We start from the raw sequence: 18,452 nt of genomic DNA on the forward strand, positions 1-18,452 counted from the left end.
TATCATTTTTTTTAATAAAAGATTTACTTGTTTTCTATCATCTTTTAAGGCATTTGTTATTTAATAATACTAATTTAGTTTACAAGACACCCCAAAATCACTTCTTCAGAATTTTTTTTAATTAAAATAAAAAGAAATAAAAACTAAAAGGTTAAAAAGGCTTTCAAAATAGATAATTTGGTATTTATCACTCTCTTCTGCATTTTGTATTTTATATTTGTTACACCAATCACTATTTTTATAAATAAAATATTTTTTTTCGAATATTTGTATAAAATATGTTTATCATTAAGATAAAAAATGAACATGTATTGTTAATTAGTGATAGCAGTTTTACAAGAATGAATTGAAGAGCAGTCCACATAAAAGAATAATGATTGATTTTAAATAACAAATAAAGCTATGTTATAAAAAATAACATATACATTTTAATTATTCAATCCAAATTCCAATTGTGTTCTTTCTCCTAAATAATAAATATTATATATATACAAATAATTGATAAAATTTTAACTTTATATGTTATTATTTGTATGGTTGTATACATAAATTAAGTATTTTTCCTACAGTGAAAAAAAATAATTCTACTAATAATTTTTTTTTTATTTTGGGTGATAGTTAATGATATAATAAATATAAAGATATATCATATGCACATTTTATATGAGAATTATTTCATAAATATACATAAATAATAAATTTTATATTTTTTATGAATTTACTTTTTTCTTTTTATATTTTTATGGATTTTTCTTACAAAATTGTAGAGTATTATTTTTCTGCTGCTTTAAAAAAATATTGTTTTGACGTTGTAAGAACACAATAATTGTTTTTATAACTATACAGAGTGTTGTTTTTCTATTGTTACATAACAATATTATTTTGACATTATTGTCGTGAGAAAATAACGTAAAATATCAATAAAAAAATTCCGTAAAAATATATTAAAAAAATATGCTTTTTAAGTGTATTTTGTAAATTTCTTTATTATATACTTTGACCCCCAAATTTCTTATCCCGGTTCCGCCCCTGGTCGTCCTTGCGCAGGGACGATATAGAAGATTATCTTGCTCCCTAACGGTAAGGGCCCGTTACTAATTTATTTACAAAATTTATCACTTTTTTACTTAATTATATTGATATTAATTATTTTATTGAAGTATTTTTTTGAACTTGATAAATAATAGTATACTAGGTGATTGTTACGTGACAAGTCACGTAGTGTTAGTTTTATTTAATATTTTAGTTTTTTATTTTAATTAATAATTAAAATAGTATAATTATTTGAACAATTTGTTTTATAAAAATAAAATATGTGTTAGTATATTTAGTAAGTAAAACATAGTTGTGTTATAATAATGTATGTTATTAATAGTAAAATGTACATTAATCTTCTAATTGAAAAAAGTTCTATTATCTCATTTCATATCTAATAATAGCTACACAACTATATATTTATAGACTTTCACATTCTTTGCAAATTACTAATAAGCACCAATAATATTTTCATATTCTAATATTTTTCAACCTTCTCCTCTTGGTGGTAAAATTAAAAATAAAACTAAAAATAAGCACAAACATATAAGGTAAATACTAATTACAGCCCATTTCATCTTTTTTTTTTAATTATTTTTTTAAGCCCAAGCCCAAAAATCTCTAAGCCAACACAATCAATCTTCTTTTATATTATTTTTTCTAGATATTTTATCTATATTTTTCTTTTTTAAAAAATGAATAAAAAAATTATTAATATTCTTCCAAGATAGGTTTGTTAGAGAGATATGTGGCTAAGATGATTTTTTTAATTTAAAAAGAGATTATTAATATTTAAAAGATTGTTTATTTAAAAGATTGTTTAATTTTTTGGGTTTAATTATTGGGTTTATTTTTTAACGGGAGATCAAACCTAATCGTTAAATTTAACAGAATATTCTTTTATTTTTAAGTATATTCTGTTAAACCAAGAATGTTAAACCAAGAAATGTCGTTAGATAGGCACTTTTAATATATAAAGATATAGCTTTGGAAATTAAGGATAAAAAAAATGATGGATAATAGTTGAATATACGTGGGACGAACTGAAGTACCATTTTTAATATTATTCTGAAGTTGTAATTAAAAATGTTTACATTTATTTACATTACGATAACATCGTTGTAATAAACAACAAAAAGAGAAAGTACCTCAAAATAATATTTGTCTATAAAGACTCTCACTCATCCATACACGATCTATATATGTATATATACCATATAAGTATATATCACCTCAAACGATATAAAATGAAAAGCATAATGCGTGAGCTAAAGCTAGAGAAATTATGCAAAAGTGAACTTATATATAATATTAATATATGTATATAATTAACCAGTACTATCAATAATGGTTATTATATATATATATAAGATATGTAATTGCTTAGTTATTAATTAGATGAGTTTTGAAGAATAAAGCGTTTAATAAGTTGCAAAACATGGTTAGAAATGTGGGAGTAAGGGTCGTTGGTGAAAAAGCCATGTTGTTGACCCTCGAATTCAACGTATTCAACATTCTTACCCATATCTTTCAACCTCATGGCATACTCCTCTACCCTATCTCTTAACAATTCATTGCCACCCACAATCACTAGCATTGGTTCCAAACCCACTTCTTCAAGCCTTGGACTCTTTGGTCCCAAAGGGTTCGCTAATGGGTGGTCCCTTGTTTCTCCTTCTCCCATTGATAGTCTCCAAAACCTGCAAAACACACAAAAAGAAAGGCTATATAAATACATTAATGTCATCATGATTAATTTTGTCTAGTGTTGTATTGTGTTGATTCATTGTCAAAATTTATACAAAAACCTATATATATAGCAAGACCCACCACTACATATCTTGTATATATAAATATGTCAAGCATGCATGTGATTTTTCTTTGTGGTGTCACTGCTCAATGGGAGGCCAACCTCACTCATTTATGTCTAATGGTTAATTAATTTGAGTCTACAATTTATCTAATTAAGAGTACATAATTAAGGTAATACATATGTGGTTCTTCAATTTTATTATGGAAGAGTATGAAAAATCGCTTTCTTATAATGGCTAAGTGATAATGACATTTATTTTTATATATATAATTATTTATATAGGATACAAGAAATATATACTTGTGTATTGTAGCTTCTGTTTAATCTAGCTACTTATACTTTTTTATTTTTTGAATCATATTTAAACATAGATTTTTATGTTTAAACACGTTGTAGTAACATATACTTGTATATAGATCTTAAAAGTAGGAATAAGTGAGTGTATATGGTAATATATATGGGGTTTCATTTTATTAGAATGAAAGTGACTAAGGTGAATGAATTCCATCTTAAAACTAATTAACAGTAGAAGGAATAGCTTAATTATCTTATATATTTTATTACCTTTCTACACATATTAGCACTATAAGACTCTCTAACATAACAAAAGTGTGGTTGTATTTCGTTTGTGTATGCAATAATATAGTCCATCACTAGAAAAAATCTTACTTTTAGTCACAACAAAATTTGTGACTAAAAGTAAAAAAGTTGTGACTGATTATTAATTATCATTTCTATGTTGTGACTAAAAGGTCCGTGGCTAAAGGTATTAGTCACAAATATTACAATTTGTTGTGACTAAATATGATTTTAGTCACAATACTTGTTGTGACTAAAAGTAAATTAGTGACAACTTGTGTCTAAATACTCTGTTTTAGTCACAAGTAGTTTTTTGTTGTGACCAAAAGTCACATTTAATCATAAAAAATTTATATTATGACTAAAAAATTATCACTAAAAGTAGCTGTTTTTTGTAATGCATTACAATGAAAATCCAACAAATTTATTCATTACTATAAATCAATTAATAATAAAACTTTTTTCCTATGTGTAATGAATGGGTTTATACATATGGGGATTGAATAATTATGGAGGGGAAGTTTTAGGGCATGATAATTAGTAAAAGTATATATTATAATTAATAGTACTCAAATGATAATAATAATACTTTCCTTAAATAGTGTGAAATAATTAGTGGATTTGCCAAATATATAATATGTATGACTCATTAGAGATTAGCCAATTAATGTTTATTTAACTTCCATGAGCTTGACATTTATGATGAGTTTTTGGCCTTTGGGATTATATATTATTAAGATTTTGAAATTGGGGCTCACACAGTACTTACATGAGACAATGTCACTGTAAACTGATAGATCTTCTTAGCTACTGAGGTCAACAATTAATTAAGAATTTTCAAAAGGATTTTATTTTTATTTTTAATTATGATCTTATTTTGACAATGAGAAAGGAAATATCAACTTGAACTCTCCAGAAGAGAGATATCTATAATACTATATATTAAGTTACCAAAAAAAAAAAACCCTTATTAATTAAGAAAGAAATAAAAAAAATGATCAAGCAATATATAAATTTATAAAGAATAAATTAACATAAAAAAATAATATAATTATCCTACTTAATTTGTTTATCTTTTGAAGAGTAATATTAGAGACACAAAAATTGTACATATTTTTTAATTACACATGTCATATGCATTTAATCTTTATCATATATAATTATATAGCTAATGATCGGATGAAATATATATATATATATATATTTATATATGTGGACATTAATTTGGTCAATGTCAATTAATTAATAATCATGTGTTTATCTATCTAGTTTGGGATTAATATTTTATCACGTGATGGAAGGAAAAAGTAAAAGGCCAATATACATATATCCATGAACTACAAAAAAAATTCATTTAATCACAATAAAATATTTGATAAAAATAAAAAATTGTGACTAATTATTAGCATTTCTATTTTTTAACTAAAAGTTCAATAATTAAAAGTATTAATCACAAATTATAATTTATTGTAATTAAATGTGTCTTTAGTATATATAACAATATTTATTATGAACAAAACTAAATTAATAACAAATGTATCTAAAAATTATGTCTTTAATGATGAGTAATTTTTTTTTTTTTGACTAAAAATTACATTTAATTATAAAAAAAAAATATTAAAAAATTATCAAATGTAGTTTTTTTTTTTAAAAAAAAAAAAAGTAAATAAATATATGGAGGTTGGATTGCAAAATCCTTGGATCGGCGGTAGTGTTGATAAGACAGAAGATGAATTGATACAAAGACAAATTTTTTTGGTCAATTATGATTGATTAGGCAATGAATCCTTAATTTGGATTTACTTGTGTAAGTGGTCTTAGTCAATATTATTTTATTTAATTCATTCCATGAGATTTTATTATAATTATTTTCACAACTACCTCTCTTTTTTGTTATGGCAACAAACGACATCCTTGCCAATTCACCATCATCATGTTCTCATTATTTTACTAGCTAGCTATATAGGATATATGTAACAATATATAATCTATGCCATAATATTTTTCTAGAATATTAGTAGCAAAAGGAACTATATATATGTGTATATACTACTATTATTAGTAATTAATATAAGATATATAGATGTAATTGGATAAGAGATTGAAGTATATATAGTGGTCCACGACATTAATTAAATTAAAGAAAAAAAATTGTTAAATAATTATAAATTAATAAGGTGACTAACCTTTATAAGTAATTTGTAAATCAAATAAGTATATGAATTACTTATACACTTCATATTTGTAGGATTTTATACAGATTGTCTATCTGTTTAATTATAGCAACGTAGATACATGTGTAAATATTGTGCATAATATATATATATATATATATATATTTTTCTAGAAAAGGTTTAGTAGATCGATAAGCAATAAATGATTCAAATTGATCTTTAAATGAAAAGTATTAATTTTTAGTAATAATGTTAGTCGTATTTTTTGTAAGAAAATAGATCTCTTTATAGTGGATTTGATTATGACTCGTAAAGTGGTTTGATGAGTATTTTGATCACGAATGGTGAGGTCACACACACCACTTCTTATTATTTTTGTGAAATAATTATGAAATACCACTATCATCAATCTTTTTCTTCAGTGTTGTTATTTTCCATTCAAAATTAAATTAATACAAACACCTAAATTAACAAAAGTTTTAAGTCTTAATTTTGACCAAGGAAAAAATTGTACATGTATCATATTCATATGCATGTGCACGCGTTGAGAAAGTTTTTATATATAATACATATTTTATATAGAATAAAATTAATACTGATTAGATCGATTGCAAGTATTTATTCAATTAATTAAAAAATTCAAACTATATCTAGTAATGTAAGTAAATTATAATGCTGCTATATATATATATATCATCATAAACGACACTACAATTAAATCTAATTTAATATTTCTGGTACTATAGCTATAAAGAGCCTAGATTAGATATCACATGAAATCATATAAATATATATAATCCTGTTTTTAAGGGATATGTATGTATATATAAGCAATAAAACAAATATGGAAAAACATGCAATACACGCTTCAATATAAAACAAACTAAGTTATATTATATATATAAAAATAAGAGAAATGCTAATTAGATGCTGAAATATTTTTTTTCAATTTATTTTTTATATCGGTATTCATTATAATTACAGTTTATTTTTGTAAATTTTTAAAAAATTCTAAAAATTTATAATGTCGAAAATAGAGTTTCTGCATGATATTCTAGTTTAACACGCGCGTTGAAAAAATTTCAAACATATTTTTGACACTGTAAACTATTCGAAATTTTTTAAAAATTTAGAAGGATAATGTTGTAAGTACACCTATGTGAAAAAAAATATTTTGACATGTGTTTTCAAACGTAAAAATTGACTAAAAGATAGTAATATGAGATTCACAGTAGCACTCCCAAATAAATAAATATGCAAACGTAATTGAAAAAGTATTATAAAGAGTTTCACACACGTACCTGTCCAACATATCCAAGCTCAACAAACTCTCACCCGGTCCCTCCTCGGACTTGGTCCGAACCACCCCACCAAAAAACGGTGCAAGCAAAACAAAACCTCTTATGCGAACCGGTTCGGTCCGAACCGACCCGGTTCCAACCCGGACAGCCAAATGGTGAGCCATGTTCCCACCTGAGGAATCACCCACAACAAAAACCCTCTCAAAATCAATCACTTTCCTACTCAACCAATATTCCTCATCACCATCATGATCAGCCTCTCTCCTCAGCCACTCCACTACCGCCGCGGCATCTTCTACCGCGGCGGGGAGTTTGTGTTCCGGGGCAAGCCTGTAGTCTGGGGAGACTACTAAGGCTCCCAGGCCAGAGGCAAGCCTGAGGCAACAGTTATGACAGTTAGGCCAAAGGCGAGAACCGACACAAAAGCCGCCGCCGTGGAAGTAAATCACTAAGGGAATTTTGGTTGTGGTTGTGGTTGATTTGGGCTTGTACAAACGGAGTGAGAGGTCGAGTTTTTGGTCGTAAACCATGTCTTTGAAGACGACGGAGTTGTCCTCGTAGAATGGTCGGAATTTAAAGGCCATGTCGGAGCAGCGGTGGACGGTGCCGTCGCTGTAGAGTTGGAGGACTCCCATGCAATCTTCCACGATATGAGGAAGAGAACCCATTGGTGGAAGAGATTATTATAATAATAATAATTAGAGGAAAATGTTTTAGTTTGTGTCTAGTGTGTATACTAGTAGTGGTAGTAATAACTCAATATGTTTTGTATGTATTTATAGGGGGAGATAAAAAAGAAAAGGATAAATTTGGTATAAGAGAATTGTTGGAGGGTAAATGTGTAAAATTATTGGAATGTGATAGAAGGTGGTGGCATATGCATGCATGGCCATTGGTTTATTATGGGGTTGGTTTTTAATTAATATGGACCATACATAGAACCTTGATGTGGCTATGGTACTACTTTTTGTTTTGGACGGTTGAAAATTATTTTTATTGTTTGGGTTTGGACATTTTCAAGGTACATATTACACGGAAAATTCTAAGGAACCCCTTAAAATGAATATATTAATGCACTCCTATCTATTTTAGCATCCGAAATAATTTTTTAATTAAATTTTCTCTCATGGTTATGTACGTTATAGTTATTTAAGACATCCTGCAAAATTTTAAGAAATTTAAAAAAGTTTAACACGCCGAAAACTATGTTCAAAAAGTGTGTTGCACGCGTGACTATTTTATTTTATACGCGTGTAAAATAGACTATTTGAACATTATTTTCTATATTGTAAATTATTCCGAATTTTTCAAAATTGTGTAAGATATCTTAAATAGCTATAACGTACATAAATATGAAAAAAAAAAAATTAGACTAAAAAATTATTCTGGATGTCGAAACAAGTTAAGGGTGCATCAGTACATCCTTTTTAAGGGGGTGCATTGTAGAATCACCCTATATTACACTATGCAACAAATTTTTACTATAATATTTTATTTCATAATTTTGATAATTAAATAAATATTATAGTGACTTTTTTATTTTTATACTTAAAAAAAGTTTTTTTATATATATATTTTTACGAAATTCTACACAAAAATTCCTATTGCAACTAATGGAGCAACCTAAATTGCAATCAAAAATCATATCGCAACCTACATAGAAACTATTAGATCACCACTAGAGAAACTACTTTAAAAACTCCAACAGTAAATTTGGAAAAAAAAAATTAAGAAAATAGTATATGAGGTAATTCTCCAATATTATTTTGTATGATTTTATTAAAAAAAAAAAAAAAAAAAAAAAAAAAAAAAAAACCTTATATGTATTTGTCATATATTGTTTTAATAATTTGTAGTATTTATATTACACTTAGTAATTATCAAGTCATAATTTTGTAATTAGATTTTAATAATTTGATTAAATATTATCTTTAGTTTGATTTTATTAAAATAAAAAATCAAATGTATCATGTACATATGTAACATTATTTGTCATATATTTACCTATTATATGATGAAATTCAATAACGCCATTATTTGTGTATCGTTCTTTCTACATCTCTCATTTTCGGTGGGATAGCAGATAGTGAGCTCACTAATATTTTTAACAGGATTGAATGCAATATCTTTTGGCAGCTTTTCGTGTGAACTAATTAATGTTTTCTTATAATAATAATAATAATGACAATAAAATAAGACCTATTTTTGTCAATCATAATAATGATAATTAAGCAAACATTATTGATTTATCTAAGGGGAAAATGTTACCCCAATTTGGATTTAGTACTACTCCTTGTTGTCCACACATAGTTAGTGGACTTCGACTTTTGAACATGATTATAACTCAATACAGTAAAATATAAGGCTGCGGATACTACTGGTTTAATAATATATATCTTCTTATATAAAAAAAGATATATATTTATATTAGGTTTAGAGTAGTTGATGATAAGATTTACATATAATTAATTACAAAAGCCGCCAATAATAAATTATCGATCAACCAAGTTAATTACCTACGTAATATTAATGGTGCTATTACCACTACAAAGTTACGTTCCTATATAAAATTAGAATTATACATAATCTTCTTTTTTAGTGTTGGATGCACTTGTAACTAGTAACATGAAAACTTCGAAATATTATATTAGTGTATAACATTAGATAAGATTAATTAGTAGTACTAAAAAGAAAAAGAAAAAAAAGATAAGCAACCTAAATATGAGAATATTATTATATTAATAGTAAAACAAAGTATTATTTTTAGCTGAGAGTAGATAATGCATATCCTAATCTGATTAAGTGGATATTGTGGCAATCATTCAGGGTCAGCCTTTGTGATAACTTTAAAAAGAGTATTATTACCATTTAATAAATCAAATCTAAAATGGGAAACTACACACCCACACACATAGATAGATCATGTTGGGAAGTGACATAAGCTTCGATTGCAAAAAAAAAAAAAAAAGAACGGTTCGTGATGTTTATCCATAATAAAATCACTCTTGTATTACATAAAGAAAAGGTTGTTAAAAAAATGTTTATATACGATGCAAGTACTGATTTAGTTTTTTATTTGTTTTATTATATTATTTTCGAGGATATATAAATAAGAAGAATATCATATACAGTGGTCTAATTGATATTCCCTAGCTACCAAAATATAAGGTGTAGAAACAATAATTCAATTCAAGAACCAAGTTGATTCTTTGGTTATCAAAAGAATCTTGAAGATCTTAACCAAACAATCTTGAAGATTTTAGCCCTTTTATAAATGCACTTTAAGGATAAAAGATGCCCACGAATCTTTTCAAGAGTTTTGCATATTTGTCCTCATATTGTTTTTGTCTGTTTTCCTTTGCATCATCATTGACTTTAACATTTGTTCATCCTAGAAATTCACAGCCTATACCCTACAAACAATTCGCTTAAAACCAGGAATCACACACCCAATTGGCCAGCATAGAATTCAGTTTAATCCATTCCACACTTTTCTCATACATAACTTAGGTAAAAATTAAAATTCTCCGTCAAATCAAACAGAACCAACTTGTTTTTTTGCATATATATAGATAATAAAAAGAGAATGAGAGAGACTAGAATCTATATAAAGTTAGAGCAAAAGGTTAAGCACTATGAATACAAGCTGAAAATCTCCACAGAATCATCAATATTTGAGGTGACAATGAATATTTTATTCCACGTGTATATACCTGCATATATATAGAAGCTGCATATCCCATCTGGTCATGTGTTTTATGATGAGGTTTCAATTAAACTAAATAAATGTAATTAGTGTCCCTTTCTGTATTGATTCGAATCATCCAAGAGTCACTAATTGAAAGGCTATATAACCTATCAAAGAAAAAGGGGGGAAAAAGGAATGAAAGAAAAGCATAAAGGCATGATGGTGAAGAGTGATGTGATGTGATTGTGTGTAAAATTGAAATATATATTGTGTGTGATGTATGAGTGAAGATAATCATCCATTAAAAGCCAAGCACAAAGATTTACATTCCATTCTCATATCCAAGTAGTTAACTCTTCACATCAATGGGAGTGAGTAAAGTGCGAAAGGGAATGATTACTGAGATCCAGGTAATTTAGTAAATCTTTATTCTAAGTGAAAATGGTGATAAGGTTTATGAACCTACCTAGATTGCACTAGACCAACAATACATATCATGTAATGTCGAAAGGGGAGAAAGGGACTGCATGAATGAGCTTTCCTGGATTCATGTAAAGAGAGGAAGATCTTAGAAACAAATGTGGGGAGGAATGAGCTTTCCTGGATTCATGATATTGTTGGGATCTAAAGCTGCTTTGATTCTTTTCATGGTCCTCAAAGCCTCTACTCCTAGTTCTTTCTCAAGATACTGGTAGACATAAAAACAAATTTTAGTTAGAATAGTCTCTCAACTGAAGAATGTACCTAAAAACATTCTGACACATGTCAAGACCGAGTCAACAGTTGACACAATTAGCCAATGAATAATTTAAAGCTATGAAAGGACTACCTTCATTTTCCCGGTACCAACACCATGTTCACCGGTACAAGTTCCTGTTTAGTTGTCAAAGACACATGAGACATGTCAGTACAATCGTTGCCTAAGGAACAAACGAACTTTGAGGTATAATCAACACCTACTTCCTAAACAGAGAAACACTAGCCACTAGAAAGAAAGGAAAAAAATGAATGATCAAAGGACTTTTATGTAGGGGTAAGAAAGAATGATGGCATTTTGAAATGGCACCAATATAAAGAAAAATAGGACAAATTACCCTGATGATACATTGGTTGCTAAAAGATATGAAACATATGTACCTTCCATTGCCAAAGCAGCATTGACCATTAAATGGTTCAATCTCTCTGCTTCTTGCCGTTGGTCTTCTTTTTCAGGATCGAAAAGGATAACTGTGTGGAAATTTCCATCACCAGCATGAGCAATGACTGTGCTGTCATTAGGAACAAACGAATAAAGCATTAAAAACCATGGACATACATTTCAACCAGCTATTCCAGAAAAACACTTGTTCTCATGTACTTGTGTTTAGAAGAATGAAATTAGAAGATAAAATACCAGGTCAACGACGATGCAGCCAGCACCTTTTTGGACTCCGATATCAGTTCTGCTAGGTGTGAAAGAGGAACACATACATCCTGCACAAAAATGAGTACTTTTAACGGAAGGCTGAAGAAAGATTAATTTGGCTGAATCATAAATGGAATCATTTATTTATAAAAAGTGATCAGCACAGCTGTAAGATTCTGCTAGAATAATCCAGGAAACATGGATAACTATGTAGTACTAAAAATACAACAAGATAAAATGTTGATAAGACAATTTAGTCATGTTCAATTAACCACAGCAGTTCTAAACAAAAACTAATCAGCCACAAGATCAATGAATTTTATATATTTAGCAAATTCTTAGAATAACTGTGATTTTTCACGGCTTTGTTAATTTTTCAAGAACAAAAGGGAAACGAACTTCACCGTAGCCATTGCCTCAGAATTTGGTACCATTGCAAAACAAGCCCAGAGTGCCTCCTTTCTTATCTGCACATAACCAAAACTTAACTGAATAAATTAATAATTGGTGTAAACAAAACCCTGGCCAGTGACGCGACCTCAAATGACAAGGTATACTTTTTAGTGAAAAGAAAATAAGAGCCAAATACAATAATAGCTTCTGGTTCTGATTCTTTATAAACTATGCTTTATGTGATAAGGCAATCCAAATTCAATTGAACAGGCACAGGAATGGAAACAAAGTATTCAATAATTCTTGTTCTTTTCCCCTTTGAAGAAGTGACTGAATCACCTTAAGATTGAATAAATATATATATAGAAGAGGAGGGATTACATCAATCCAAGAAACCTATCGTTTAGCCAAAAGGCATGCAAAGTCAAAATATGATTCACTAAAAAACTACGTGACTAATTTGAGACAAAGTTGCTCTCGGGAATTTAGACAGTAAAGCTTGGGGGAAAAAAAAGATCCAAATGAGCACTCCAAGCAGCTTGAGTCCAAAAGGGTCACCCCAAAAAAGCATGAGAAAAAAAAAATAAAGTAACAGCAGAACCATAAACACAGGCATTGAAAGGTATGTTATAAAGGTCTACGTTCGCTACCTTCCAAAGTTCTTTTTTTGCTTTTGGGTCTTCTGCAAAAACAAAGTCTGAGCCATTGTGTTTGGAAGCAATCTTCTGAACGATTTGTGTTTGCTCACGAGCATAAGCCTCTAGAAATGGTTCAGAAATTGAGTATAAATAACAAGAAGATTTTTTTTTTCTAATAAGGAAGATTTGACACTTAATCCCAATAGAGAAAATTCAATAATATCTACTTCACCTGTGCCGATGAATTCAAACAATAAGGTTGGAGTTTCAGGCAAATTCTTTCCATTGGCAATGTTGATAGCCTTGATTTGAACCTCATCTAGTAGCTCTACCCTTGATACCTTGCAAGAATTAACAGAAAACCTGTTAACATATGTAGTCGAAATTCAAAGCATAACATAGAGCCGGATTCTTACCTGTATACCAGAATGCATAGTAGCAATAGCTACACCCGCTGCATCCTTAATAGTAGGAAAATTACACATGGCAACCTGCAATACATTGAGCTTAAAATCAGATGCATCTTGTATGAGACAGTATAAATATAAATACATAGCAAGAACTAACGAAAAGAAAAATATCCCCTAATAAATAAAATGCTTTCCAAAACAACTGAATTTTGTACAAGTAGTTGGCAATAAAATTGTATATTTTTATGCATAACTCAATTATTTCCATGTACACATAAACATTCAGTTAGTGTCCGTTATTAATGCTATGACACCTTAAATATAAACAAGATTTCACCGTCAAAAGGCACATGAAATAAATTAGTCAATTATTCTGATTTGTCCTAATAAGCCTTCGGTAAATAAGGAGAAAGGGACCAACCACTGAGTGCTGCGGAAGTTTCTGAAGCCTAAGAGTGACTTCTGTTATTACACCTAGAGTTCCTTCACTTCCAATCAACAGGCGAGTCAAGTCATACCTATTTATACAAATTTGAGGTTATAAAACTGAAAGCCTTTTAATCAAAACAATTCCATTCAAATGACAATTCAGAAACCCACTCGTATTTTCAAAATCCACTGATTTGGCCAAAGAATTTGTATCTAAGGCTCATTTCATTAAAAAAAAAAAGAAAAAAGAAAGAAAAAGGCAAATACAATCTAAGGCTCTGATTACGGGTTGACAAATTTTCTCTAGTTCTTTGAGCAAGTATAGGGGGTGTATACAACGATAGAGAGGATTAGATAAATATATGCAATATTTATGAAAGATGAAATTACACTGATTAATCACTATTATGCCTTTTAAATCTATGCATTTCTCTAAAACCTTTTAAATGAAGGAATATTGTACAAGTTTTTATGCTAAACAATATAATAATATAGTTGAATTATATATTTTTCAAAATATCCAAGTGCACCAAAATCCATACCCTGAAAGTGAACAATAAATTTATAAACTACAATAATTTATCACAAAATGAAAATTCATAGCTGTTATGCTAAGACTTTTGAAAATACTGTCTCTATACCAAGAAAGGGTATTCCTTTTTATAATGTACTAATTCTCGAGTAATATTGCCATGAATTAAACTTACCCTGCAGCACTCTTTCGTGCACGAGATGCTGTCTTGACAACATCTCCATTGGCAAGAACTACCTGGAACAAAATGGCCTAGCATTAAAAATTTGGGTATCACAACGAAACAACTACTCAACATTAAGATTTAATTAAAAGAAAATTAATATATAAAATCAAATCAAACTACCTTAAGACTAATGACATTGTCACGCATTGTTCCATACCTACGAGATTAAAAAAATTCTTTAAACTCACTCACTATTTAATAGCATCAAAAATGTGTCCTGGCATCTTGTTCATAATGTTTGGTGAAATAGAATCATAAGAAGCCATAATAAATTACATAATTAATAATTCAAACTTCAAAAGGCTATTGAAATGTGTAGCGAAGAAACAAAACTAACATAGGTTTTGTTACAGAAATATTAAATTAAAATATAAATGTGGCTAGCTGATTGTCAATTCATGAAAAATCTAAGTGGTGTCCCTTGGGAATCTTTATATGCCAGTAAGTTTTTTCACTTCATGTACCAAAGTTGGGCATGTCCAACATTTAAGATATAGCTCAAACTATCTTGAAAAGGCAGGACTATGACAAAGTTAATATACTCATGAAATGGTCTAAAAACTTAAAGGTAATAGATGCAATAAACATCACTACCAAAATAAACAAAGCAGGAAAGCAGAAAGATTATTTAAAAAAAAAAAAAAAAGGTTGAAATTACTAGCATGAAACTGTAATGCAAAAGTAAAATGAAAAAATAGATTTTTTTTTTTTTTTGTTTTTTCAGAAGAGAAGAAGAAACAAACTACCTGACAGCTAATGAACCGGAGCAACGTGTAGCACACATTCCCCCGATAGTTGCCCCAGGCCCTGCAAATTTTTAAATTTTATAAAAATCTAAATAGCAAACATTGACCTCCACATGACAGGAACTGAAAACCATTCATCTAGCATGTTCTCCTCTGCAATAACAAAGAAACTAACCTGGATCAAGGGGAAAGAATAGACCATAAGGCTCCAGGTACTCATTAAGCTCCATCCATCCAATACCAGGTTCAACAACAACATCCATGTCCTCAACATGTAATGCTTTAACTTTCTACAGTATGAATAATAAAGGCAACATAAGCACAATAACCATATAAGGATCTATCCAGAATCTACAAGAACTAGACAATCTCTAGGTCTAATTCTAATAAATTTTTATTTTGAGAAAGTTACAAGTCATGTATTTGATATAATTAGCATATATAGGGGGAAACGATGGGGTTTTATAAACAGTGGATGAATTCGAGAGCAGCAAACTACGCAAAAATGTTGGAAAAGTTCATTCACTTATCATTATGAGCTAAAAAGTAACTAAGAAAAAGAATATAATAAGTTTTACATTGATCACATAATACTATTATATTAATCACACTAGAAAAGAGAAATAATAATAGAGTGCAGTGAACAATTATATTAACCACACTAGAACAGAAGAATAAGTTCTCATGCCAACATATATATTAATCCACTATGCCATATTGATTTGGTCGAACCAAGTGAAGCTAACTATATTTATTGCATGAAATTTTTTGTAATATTAGACTTTATTGATCATACGGGTTAAGAAAATCAAAGTTCACATCCTGGTTTTCATACAAATATAAACTAGCTAAGTGTAGGTCCTAAATATCAAGGATACAATCAGTATTCAAAAGAATAAAACTAAGTTAACAAATCGCTAACAATCTATTCTAACAGAATAACGTAATATCTTCAACATCTTTCTTGAATCATGATACCCAGCAAAGAACAAAAGCCAAGAAGTATAAAAGTAGCCTGACAAGTCTTGAATCAGAAAAGAATTAATGCTATCTTAACATTAGTTTCCTATGATTACCTGCTGTCCTGTCCATCCAAGTACAATTGACTTTTAATCAGTTGAGATTGGAATCAGTTAAGTGGGTTCTTCAAAAGAGGCATTTGTTTAAATTAGGCTAATGTCATATTCAACAATAGTTCTTAAGGCCAATATTTTGCTTGTATAATTACAAAAACAACAAAAGGAAGTGTAGCATGTTCAAAATTAAATGACACTAGTGTTTTTATTTTGGGAAAAAGATTCGAGTAATTTCAGTGCTACAGTACAAAGTATTTAGCACATACTTTCATCAATGACATGTCAATGCAAACACCTCCATTAGGTGACAAGGTATGTCCTTCAACTGAAGTGCCTCCACCATATGGTACAATAGGAACCTGCTCATGGATTAATGCAAATTAGTTGAGTATCTAATGAAATTATTTATAAAACTCCAGCATTGAAGAAAATGGCAAATAAATTATAGCTACAAAACTATGGGATACATAGACAGAAAACTGTGGACAAATCACTATCTTATTTTACAAGTAAGAACCAGACTTCTGAAAGAATTCTTTTGTACGGAACAAAAGAAAACTTAAAAGGTGATTAACAGAAAACTAATACAAAGTGGAGAAGATCAAACCTTATACTTATCACATAACTTTACTATCTTGGACACTTCCTCTTCAGAACTGCAAATTACAGAGAATTGCGCAAAGGAAATAAGTGAAGTATACAAAAGCATGACCCCAGCAAAGAAGCAACCAGTATACATATGATAAATTTTTATTTGGCTGGGTGAGAAGGAAGATAAATGGATACATGTGATTGATCGCAAATTTAATGTTAAACTCAATATTAAATATACTGAATGAAACAAAGAAAGCACTCAATTAGTCTTAAGAAGCTAGGTGCATTAAAATGTAGATAAAAAGTATACCTAGGAGAAACAACAACATCAGGGATGTTAATGGCTTTGTGGAAGCTATGTTGTGGTTTTCCATGACTATACCTCTCATCATAGTCCATTGTCATGTTATCCTGCAAAATAGACTATATTATGCATCTGGAAAAACAGGAAATGATCTTTGGGACACCATGAATTTCAAGTAAGAGATAAACACACACCAAAGTTACCAGAAACAATATACTCTAGCTTAATGTTTCCTTACTTGAAACAATCAAATCAAACAGCTATTAATAAATTGAAAAAGAGTAATAATAATACTTGGCATATAGCCTTCAATTCATGAATAAGCTCTTCTGGAACTTTCTTGTACAAGCCTTTCACCACAAAGTCGGTGCTGTCTTTGCCCCCCAAACTGACACCTCTGAGATCCAAAAAGTAAACTACAACTCATGAGCAAACCATGTCTCAAAAATACCATTAAACTCAAAAGTAGATAAATGGATTATTAAATAACTAGCTAAGTGGATTAACTGAGAGTAAGACATTCATTTACTAAATGTGAATGGATTTCAATGTATAATATAATATAGAATCCAAAACAGTACAAACATTGCATAATCAATCATTTAAATCACTCACCGAGTGTCACAAAGTGAGGAATTGGAATCAGATGCCAAGGAAAGTGATCCAGCTGAGAATGCAAGAGCCAAGGGAAGCAGAGAGCTGGACCACCAGGATGAGAATGAACTAGTGTTCCTATTGAAAGCGTTAATGGCGGGCGGAAGTGGAGGTAGTGCGTTGAATGAGCACCTGGTATAGGTGTGGGAAGCAGAGCTTCGGAGATTGAGTTTGATGGAGTTGTAGAAGCATTTTGAACAAGAACGCAGTGAAGAAAACCAGGAGGAGGATGGTGACACCATTGATGACCACAAAGGAAAGATGATGAAGACTGAAGTGTACTCTTTCTTTTCTTTTTAGTTTTTACTTAAATCAGCTACCCGTGGGCTACTTTCTTAAATGCTTTCATTTTCTCTTTTAATTTTTTTAGGAGCTTTTAAAAACGTTTTCCAATATGAATATTAGGTATATAGTTTTTGTTTGGAAGTGATTTTATAATTAATATGTAGGATAAT

General features: G+C 29.3%; 2 protein-coding genes across 2 annotated transcripts; both read right to left on the minus strand.

The window, feature by feature from the left end:
• Positions 1-2,076: 2,076 nt before the first annotated feature.
• On the minus strand, positions 2,077-7,683 carry LOC115698740 (carboxylesterase 15). The gene is made up of 2 exons (XM_030625896.2): positions 6,903-7,683; positions 2,077-2,735 (listed from the first exon to the last, which is right to left on the minus strand). Exons 1-2 carry the CDS (start codon positions 7,568-7,570, stop codon positions 2,426-2,428), a joined length of 978 nt encoding a protein of 325 aa, XP_030481756.2. The 5' UTR covers positions 7,571-7,683; the 3' UTR covers positions 2,077-2,425.
• A 3,188-nt stretch (positions 7,684-10,871) lies between these two features.
• Positions 10,872-18,388, minus strand: LOC115699093 (D-lactate dehydrogenase [cytochrome], mitochondrial). The gene is made up of 18 exons (XM_030626329.2): positions 17,959-18,388; positions 17,638-17,740; positions 17,350-17,450; positions 17,053-17,101; positions 16,712-16,804; positions 15,545-15,659; positions 15,370-15,430; positions 14,744-14,780; positions 14,573-14,634; positions 13,858-13,954; positions 13,443-13,517; positions 13,259-13,367; positions 13,039-13,148; positions 12,400-12,462; positions 11,984-12,063; positions 11,728-11,858; positions 11,420-11,463; positions 10,872-11,278 (listed from the first exon to the last, which is right to left on the minus strand). The coding sequence occupies exons 1-18, from the start codon at positions 18,237-18,239 to the stop codon at positions 11,159-11,161; spliced, it is 1,731 nt and encodes a 576-aa protein (XP_030482189.2). The 5' UTR covers positions 18,240-18,388; the 3' UTR covers positions 10,872-11,158.
• Between the last annotated feature and the right edge of the window lie 64 nt (positions 18,389-18,452).

The sequence above is a fragment of the Cannabis sativa genome, chromosome 8, assembly GCF_029168945.1.
Source record: "Cannabis sativa cultivar Pink pepper isolate KNU-18-1 chromosome 8, ASM2916894v1, whole genome shotgun sequence".
Taxonomy (NCBI): domain Eukaryota; kingdom Viridiplantae; phylum Streptophyta; class Magnoliopsida; order Rosales; family Cannabaceae; genus Cannabis; species Cannabis sativa.